An 8,027-nucleotide genomic window follows, 5' to 3' on the forward strand; every position below is an offset into this window, starting at 1 on the left:
CAGTAGAATCGACATTAATTAATGTTTTCAACATTCGTGGGTTGATTATAACCGTGTGTTACTATCGGGGGCATGTTAGAATCGTGTAAATTGCATACAAGATATTTTCTGCCATAAATAAATGCACATTCATGCATTCCTTGTGTTTCAAAATATAAATTTTGTTTCGCTTTCGTTGATACGAATTTAGCATGAAATATTTTACGCGACTCCGCGAGATTCATATCAAGATTTTAAAAATGTTTGCTTACTGAGAGAGCCTGCACCTTGCGCTGAGTGAGCGGGGCAAACGCCTCCTCTTGCCTCGCTGCCTTTGCCTTGTTGGAGAGGGTGCCGGTCACCGACCTCTCCAAAAGCACTTCCACTCACCCTATGGAAGCAGCAGTGATCTTGCAAAACATGGAGTCGCACTCTGCTTTCCGCATGTTGCCCGCATTCCTGGTTGACGTGCACACCTTGCCCGACATGGATCTGTTATAAACAAAAGCGAGAAACAGCTTCACATATACCAGTCGTTGACGTAGAGTGGTACTGTATACTCCAAGATGCATTGAAAATGCACTAAAATAATTAATTACATTAATGAAATTTAGGCCTTCAAATTTAAGACAGCACTACACATGAATTCCTATCTTCATGGGCGTCTGCGAAGCTGATGGGCCTACAGAGCTTCATGGCATCTGCATGAAACAGCTACATAATCCCTTAGTTGCATCAGGTGAGCATGACAACAGAATGTTTTCCAGGCACTGGCTGTAACTACAATTAAGAGCCTGGCTACAATAATGTTTTAATGACTTCTTGTTGCAATCGGTTCAATCTACTGTGCTTACGTTATCTCAGGAGTGGCCATAGTGAGGCTCGCGAGCCGCACGCGGCTCTTTGCGGGTCCAAGTGCAGCTCGCGGCTCCCTGGAAAACGTGTCCCCTAGACGAAAAGGGTTCTTGAATTTAGAAAGAGCTACAAGTCTTGGCAGCCTGGCAACACACTACATATATACATCTGGAATGCTTTTTGCGACATAGATACGTCGAGTGACCCTGTTTCCTTTATCGTTCTAGAAAGACTTTCAACCGTATACGCATAACAGTTGTCAGGGGCAGTGACTGGCTAGTGAATCGTGTATTAATTTTTGCTTAGCAGTGGAAAGGACCTTCTGATGCATAGTGTCATTTATAATGTAGTGATTGCGCAGGCGAGCTGGTGGATGTTAACCATTTTGTTCTTAGCCCGAGACTGATGCAGGAAAAGAGGAAAGTTTCAAAGTAGAAGAAAAATGAACAGTCGAGGACACGTCTCTAACACAGCTCAAAAGAGCTGTGTTAGAGACGTGTTCTCGACTGTTCATTTTTCTTCTACTTTGAAACTTTCCTCTTTCCCTGCCTCAGTCTCGGGCTAAGAACAAAATAGTGTCATTTGTTGTTATCGCCCATTATACTTGTCCTCTATGGAAATAACTGTTCCCTCCATATTGTTTCTTGTTAAAAGTAGTCCCCCCCACTTTCTTTTTTCCAGCGACTCTAAACTTTCGTAGTTTTGTCTGCGGCTCTAACTCCATGTCACTCTGGCCACCCCTGCACTATCCTAAACTCTTTTAATGTATATTATACACTGAATGAAAGTAAAAAGTTTTTCTATTTTACCATTCCTTCCTTTTCTGGAGGCCGATGCTAGGATCCACGATCTCATTCTTTGCAAGGATGTCCTCGTCAGCAACTGAAAAAAACAATTTCACATGAAAAAGGTACAGAAACCAAATTCCAGCGCTCATTTTATCGCTTTAATGAGTTGCAGGTTGCAACATAATCTCAAAAATACCAGTCCTTTGCTGAAGGGCACAAGCAAACTAATTTTAAAGCTAATCAAACAATCTTTCAATGTGCACCTGGTGGATGCATGTGGAGCCTATTTGGGAGGAAATCTAGCAACATTGGGGAACTTGCTACGTAGTCATGACGTAGGAAGGACATTCCTCGGTCATTCTGCTCAGCAACAGAGCGCAGCCACAACAGTAGAGTAGAGAGCTCTTTGCCGTTTATGCCTTCTTTCTCAGCATTATTGTTTCCACCCTTTATGAATGAATATCCTCTATGCAAGATATAAGCCATGTGTTGCATATGACATGTTCGGCTCTATCACCGCACAGCAAACTTCTCTCATATAATGCAGGTTCATTAAAAAAGTTGCCTTTTTAATGCTAAAGCATGGGTTCTGTTAGTACGGTAAACATACGAGTACCCAGAGGTCAGGCCATAAATGACTTACGTGTTAGGCAGTAGGGCCCTACAGCACCTCCCGCATCAACAGCCGAGCCGCAGGTAGTCCTGCAATTGATAGAGCAGGGTAAGTCAGAAAGGTGTTTCTAGCAGCTCTGCCGGTGTGATCCCTAGCAGCATTTCTCAGGCATATTGGGGTGTAGGCAGAAAGCATGGCATTCCTCATCAACAAATCATGACAACACATTGTTGCCGGCATCAAACTGGATCCCTGTGCTATTTTTCTTTTGTGATTTAGTTGATTCTTTGTCTTCCTTGTCACTCCCGACTACTTTACTGGCCTTTGTAAAATAAAGAAGGCTTGGTAAACTGCAAAGCCTTGACTGAGTGGTGAAGCAGAGCAATCCCAAGGAAGTATAAATGTTAAGGACTCGACATGACATTACGCAGTGTTGGGATTCCCAAGCTGCTTTCTACACTCACATTTTGTGCACGACCAGCTCTCTTTCTGCATCAGTTGGATTGGTCAGTTGTGTGCCCGTTTCGGTCGCTGCTAGCCATATGTGGCTGGCGCTGCTTTTGAGAGCCTTGCAACATCGTCACTTTCAGCTTTTGTCCTGACATAAACCGCATCTAAAAATTTAAATAGCGCGAAGATTTAGCTTATGGACACTCCCAGAAAAAATAGGCTGTACCACATTACATAGAGAGGTAATGATATTCTGGTGACAAAATTTCCACAAAAACTGCTTTGCGTTAGAGCGCACAAGGGCTGACGTTCCTGGGAGGAGCAGCTTTCTGTGAACTTGCAAATGCTTCAGCTGCCTGTTTGCGCCTGGCCAGTTCAGTTGCCATTTCCTCTTGGGTTTCTTTTAGGTACAGTCGGGGACAAAAGTCCCCAGTACACGCAAGCTGCGACTGAAACGCATTCCTCTGCCATCTGCCGGCGGGTCGCCTGGTTTCGAGATCACAAAAAGGGCGCACGTGCGTCCTATTGTACCTGCCAACGTGTGCGCTTTCCCGCTCTGCTGCGGCGCGGCGCCTAACTCGGAATCGGGTGCGTGGTACCACTTCGGAGATAGTGCTTACTGACATGGCACCTATAAAGCAAGAAGTCACGGCAGCTCAATTAAGCGATAAGCTGAACTGGTTATAAAGCAAGGTGCGCTGACACAACGAAATGCGGCGCAATGCCCCAGGCGGTATCTCGAGTTTTGGAATGTATAGCAGACGCTCGTCAGCCGCCAGCGCTATCTCCGAGGCAGTACCATGTGCCCGATTCCTAGTTAGGTGCTGTGCCGCAGAAGAGCAGGAAACGCACATGTTTGCAGGCAGAGTGGGACGCGCATGCTCTTTTGTGTGATCTCGAAACCAGGCGACCCGCCAACAGGTGGCAGAGCAATGGGTTTCAGCCGCAGCTAGCACGTCCTGGGGACTTTTCTCCCCGACTGTACATTTGTGATCATGAATAAATAAATTGGTCAGGAAGCAATGGCAGCTGATGCAACATCAATGCAAGCCATGTATTATATGACTCGCATGAATCGACATTGAATCAGCCACGATTGTGTGCCTTAGTTTGTGCTGCGGAGCGCAAGAGGTTGGCGCTTTGTTCATTAAATGGACAGAAGCGCCACCAAAGGACTGACACTCAAGCGTGCTCTTTTTGCACCGAGTATTTCTCGAAGTGCAAGTCATTTCTTTGCGCTGACAGAAACGTCGCCGAGACGAGGAGTGCAGTGGATCGCTGCCTCATTTCAGTCGAAGAATGCTTAACCCAGCGAGTAAAATGATTTGATTTCAAAGCCAGGACCATTACGGAAAAGGTTTGTTCCCGAATCTCACATGAAAACGAATTACCCATCGAACAGTAGCGTTATGATGGTACAGCGACAGAAAAGTTGTCGAGATGAGAGGACAGTCCGATCGCTGCCCTTTGTAGAATGCACAGCCCTGCAAATAAAGATACTTCGATTGGAAAGCGAAAACGTTGCGGAAAAAGTTTGTCCATGCATCTCGCCTGAAGACTAATTAATGTGCTATTTATTGAACGGCGGTGTGCCAGTATTGGAGTAGCACATCGACAGGTTCCGTCTCGCGCTGGAAGACGGAAACCCAAAATATCTGACAAGTTTGAGAGTTTCTTGTTTTGACAAGCAAGTTCAAGAATGTTGTCTTTCATTTGAATCTAAACAGCATGCATGGTCAATAAATAGATCGGTCAAAGTAACATTCAGCATATCTGGTCGAAGCGAGTCTTCAAACCTTTCACAAATATTAAAACATTCGTAAAAATTTCCTAACGTCGCCGGGGATTTTTCTTTTTTTTTTTTTTTTTTTTGGGGGGGGGGGGTTTACTTCACCATTTTACAGAGCCCTTAATTAATTTATCTTCAAAATAATTTTGGCATCCGCGAGATGCTGGGTTTGTCATAAAACTGTGGTCGGAAGTGGCTCATAGAGCTCGCCGACAGCTTCGGTGTGTTGCACTACTGTACGCTATGCTTCGTTTAGTTGCTGCGCTCGGAGTGTGAAACTCGGAACGGTGGAGTACGAGTAAATTAGCGCGGACTTAAGGCACAGGAGCAATGGCGGCTTGTAGGGTGCCATATGATGTCACCTGCAAGGCAGTTCAGTCCACACGCTCAACTGAAGTATTAGCCCATGCATTCATCTGCCTAGCTTGGTGCCCCATATAAGCAGTCTACAATATTCACTTTTAATTACAGTCGCAATAAAAAAGAAAGAAAACGGCAATTGCTTGTGGCTACGTCGCACTTTGGGATGGTAAAAAATACGCACTCACCCGTCAGTTCGAGGATCTCGGCGTCGTAATAGCCTCCTCGAGTGTTCGCGTCGCCGTCCCCAGACACCTTGTACGCCGTCCTACGCTCGAAGTCGACCACATTCGAAGGATTGCAGTTTTTAAATAAAGCCCTGTGGACGTCGCTTATTTCTCCGTTCTCGCAAAATCGAGTTAAACCTACCGAAATATCTAAAACCTCGAAAACACTGCACGAGGAAGGGTGAGGCTGCCGAGGCAACAAAGCGCACGAAACAACTGGATTTGGATTTGGATTCGAAGCTTTTGAAGACGCAGTTGCTCGAACGGATATAAGCGGCGAACGTTTTTGAAAATATAAAGTATACATTAAAATTAACGGATCGTCGAGTGTCGAACACTGCGTATGAACTTGAATGAAAACATTTTTGAGAGAAATCTGTCAAGTGTCAACACTGCGTGTAAAGAAACTGGCGCCGCAAGTAGCCGATGCGTCGGCAGTAGCCGATACATTAAATACTAACTCATAATTTACGCAACCCTCGACAGTCCTCCGCCCGTGGCGGGAGAAGAAGAAGAAGCCGTTCGGAACGGCAGCGAGGAACATGATGTCTGGTGGAAACACCGTATCGGCCACTGGCCGAGTTAACCCCGTATCATCCGACAACAGTACAAGCGACTACAAGGTAATCCTTCCCCGCTTTCCAACCGGAAACCTCATTCTAAACTCCGTATTCCTTCATGCCGACATAAGCGCAAGGCGTTACTCAGCGCCAGACTTTCGTGATGCCCTCAAAGACGTAATAGATCTCCGAGACGTAAAGGCAACCGGACAATACCAGATGAGCCACATTTGGATGGTCACCTGCACAAACGCGCTCGCGAAAGCGAAGCTGTGCCAGCAGAGAGAACTTCTCGTCAAAGGACGAAAATGTCTGGTCATAGACCCAGACACTCGTGACATCAAGATAAAAATCATTTGGTTACCAGACCACCTTGAAGACCGACGTGTCGCTGAGGCTCTGCAGGCCTACGGAACCGTGCGAAGCATGAGCCGGGAGAAAAGGAGATGCCCCGGCATGGAACATATGGACACATTAAATAGAGAAGTGAACATCACACTTCACGACGACATCACGATTGAGAAAGTGCCACATCTCCTGAAGATTTTTGGGTGCCAGTGCCTCCTACTCGTTCCAGGACGTCCACCTCTATGCCTCAGGTGTAACAGAGTTGGGCATGTACGCCGCCAGTGCAAGACCCCCCGCTGCTTTAAATGTGGAAGGTACGGGCACACGACTGATACGTGTGTCACAACGTACACAAGTAAGCTCCTTGGACCGAGAACCCAAGAGGCCGAAGAACAAAGTGAGCTGCTTATGGATGTCACGGAGGTCCTCGACGCCTTGGGGCACACACCACCGGCATCAACGATGGAAAAGTTCGTGGAACAGGAACACCCAAGGACAGCACCCGCCATCAACGAATCTAAGGATGACCCTGGGGGCCTCTCGGAGCCACCACCACCTGCCGAGGACGGCACGTCATCCTCATCATCAGAGTCAACGATTGTCAGCGAGGCGGTTACAGAGTGCGACGATGAGCATGACGAGGCGGATGCGGAACCCACAATCATCACACCGGCCTCTGAGACGTCGAGACCAACGGATGAACCAGAAGGAACTTCAACGCCCCACCCGACCAAAAGTTCCTCTTCCGAAGAGCTCCCTTCGAAGAGGTCCAAAAAAGACCTCCAGCCGGCAGGAATGCGGCACAAGCCGTACTCCAAGCTACTGGAGAACCTCAAGGGTACCGAGAACAGCACCTAAAATGTCCTGATGTATCCCGCCCTTCCATTACATATTCTAACGCTAAACGTTAGAGGTTTAGGGTCTAGAAGGAAGCAGTTTCAGCTGTTGCGTCTTTTGGAAAAAGAGAAAGTTGACGTTGCGGCAGTACAGGAGACAAAATTATCTACGGATGAAGGCATCGCAGACGCATTAGAACCTTTTCTTAAGGATTACGAAATCTGCGTTAGCCAAGCCAAAGGAGTCTCTGCCGGATGTTTTCTTTTTTTTCGTAAACAGCTCGAGCTATCATCAGTTTCCATTCTTAATGACCTGGAAGGGCGTCTTATTTCCTGCGACATTAGTTTTAGGCAGATAGAATGGCGCTTTATTTGCCTGTGTGCTCCAAATACGCCTAGAGAAAGAACATCATGTTTTGAACTTATTTCGCCACTTTTCAACACAAACAGAACAATAGTTGCAATGGGAGATTTTAACTGTGTTTGCAGTCCAGACGACCGATCGGTGTCAGAAACTAGGTACGACGGAAGTGCCGCTGCTCTACGGAGCACGCTTCAAGACCATAACCTTATTGATGTTGCTTATAAGAAAGGTGAATCGATACGCTACACCCTTTTCCAAGGAACGTCTCACGCACGATTAGACAGAATATATGTTTCTGGTGATATAATCGACTCCATGAGTAATTATCAAGTCAAACCAGTTTTCTTTTTCGATCACTGCCTGGTATCAGTCTGCTTTGGGCCGCGCAGACTCCGAGGTGTTCATCTGCAGTGGGAACACTGAAGCTCAACCTTAGGCTTCTAAGTGATGAGCAATTTTCAACTAACATCTCCTTACTTTTGTCGAATATATTGCAAAACAATGACATGCACATCTTTGCGAAATGGGATAGTTTCAAGCAAGAAGTAAAAAACATCGCAATCGAACGCTCTACAGTTGCATCATATAAGAACAAACAACAGCAGCGTGACCGTTTTAAAAATTTAGTAACTCTGAACGAACTTGAATGCTTAAATCCAGGCGCGTACAGCGACGATGTCAACATAGTACGAGCCCAGCTTCAAAAATATGAAACCGAAAGGTACCGCGGAGCATTAATTCGCTCGCGAAAAAAACGCTTTCTCCTCGGTGAACAACCTACAAAAAGATCTCTGGATGACGAAAGGCGTAACGCACTGTCAAAGGAAATAGTAGAAATCAACAAAGATGGATTGATAA

General features: G+C 46.2%; 1 protein-coding gene and 1 long non-coding RNA gene across 4 annotated transcripts; one reads left to right on the forward strand and one right to left on the reverse strand.

The window, feature by feature from the left end:
* Nucleotides 1-268: 268 nt before the first annotated feature.
* LOC120844521 lies at nucleotides 269-5,216 on the reverse strand. Of its 3 annotated transcripts, XR_006078247.1 has the most exons (5): nucleotides 5,023-5,216; nucleotides 4,062-4,169; nucleotides 2,266-2,324; nucleotides 1,644-1,716; nucleotides 269-471 (listed from the first exon to the last, which is right to left on the reverse strand). It is a non-coding gene; the product is annotated as an uncharacterized LOC120844521 (long non-coding RNA). The 3 variants fall into 3 exon arrangements; XR_005716420.3 differs by lacking the exon at nucleotides 4,062-4,169; XR_006078248.1 differs by lacking the exons at nucleotides 4,062-4,169; nucleotides 5,023-5,216 and adding an exon at nucleotides 2,700-2,852.
* Nucleotides 5,217-5,565: 349 nt separating this feature from the next.
* On the forward strand, nucleotides 5,566-7,595 carry LOC121046067. The gene has a single exon (XM_040499765.2). The coding sequence runs from the start codon at nucleotides 5,604-5,606 to the stop codon at nucleotides 6,825-6,827; it is 1,224 nt and encodes a 407-aa protein (XP_040355699.2). The 5' UTR covers nucleotides 5,566-5,603; the 3' UTR covers nucleotides 6,828-7,595.
* Nucleotides 7,596-8,027: the final 432 nt, after the last annotated feature.

The sequence above is a fragment of the Ixodes scapularis genome, unplaced genomic scaffold (assembly GCF_016920785.2).
Source record: "Ixodes scapularis isolate PalLabHiFi unplaced genomic scaffold, ASM1692078v2 PGA_scaffold4__175_contigs__length_147842914, whole genome shotgun sequence".
Classification (NCBI taxonomy): Eukaryota; Metazoa; Arthropoda; class Arachnida; order Ixodida; family Ixodidae; genus Ixodes; species Ixodes scapularis.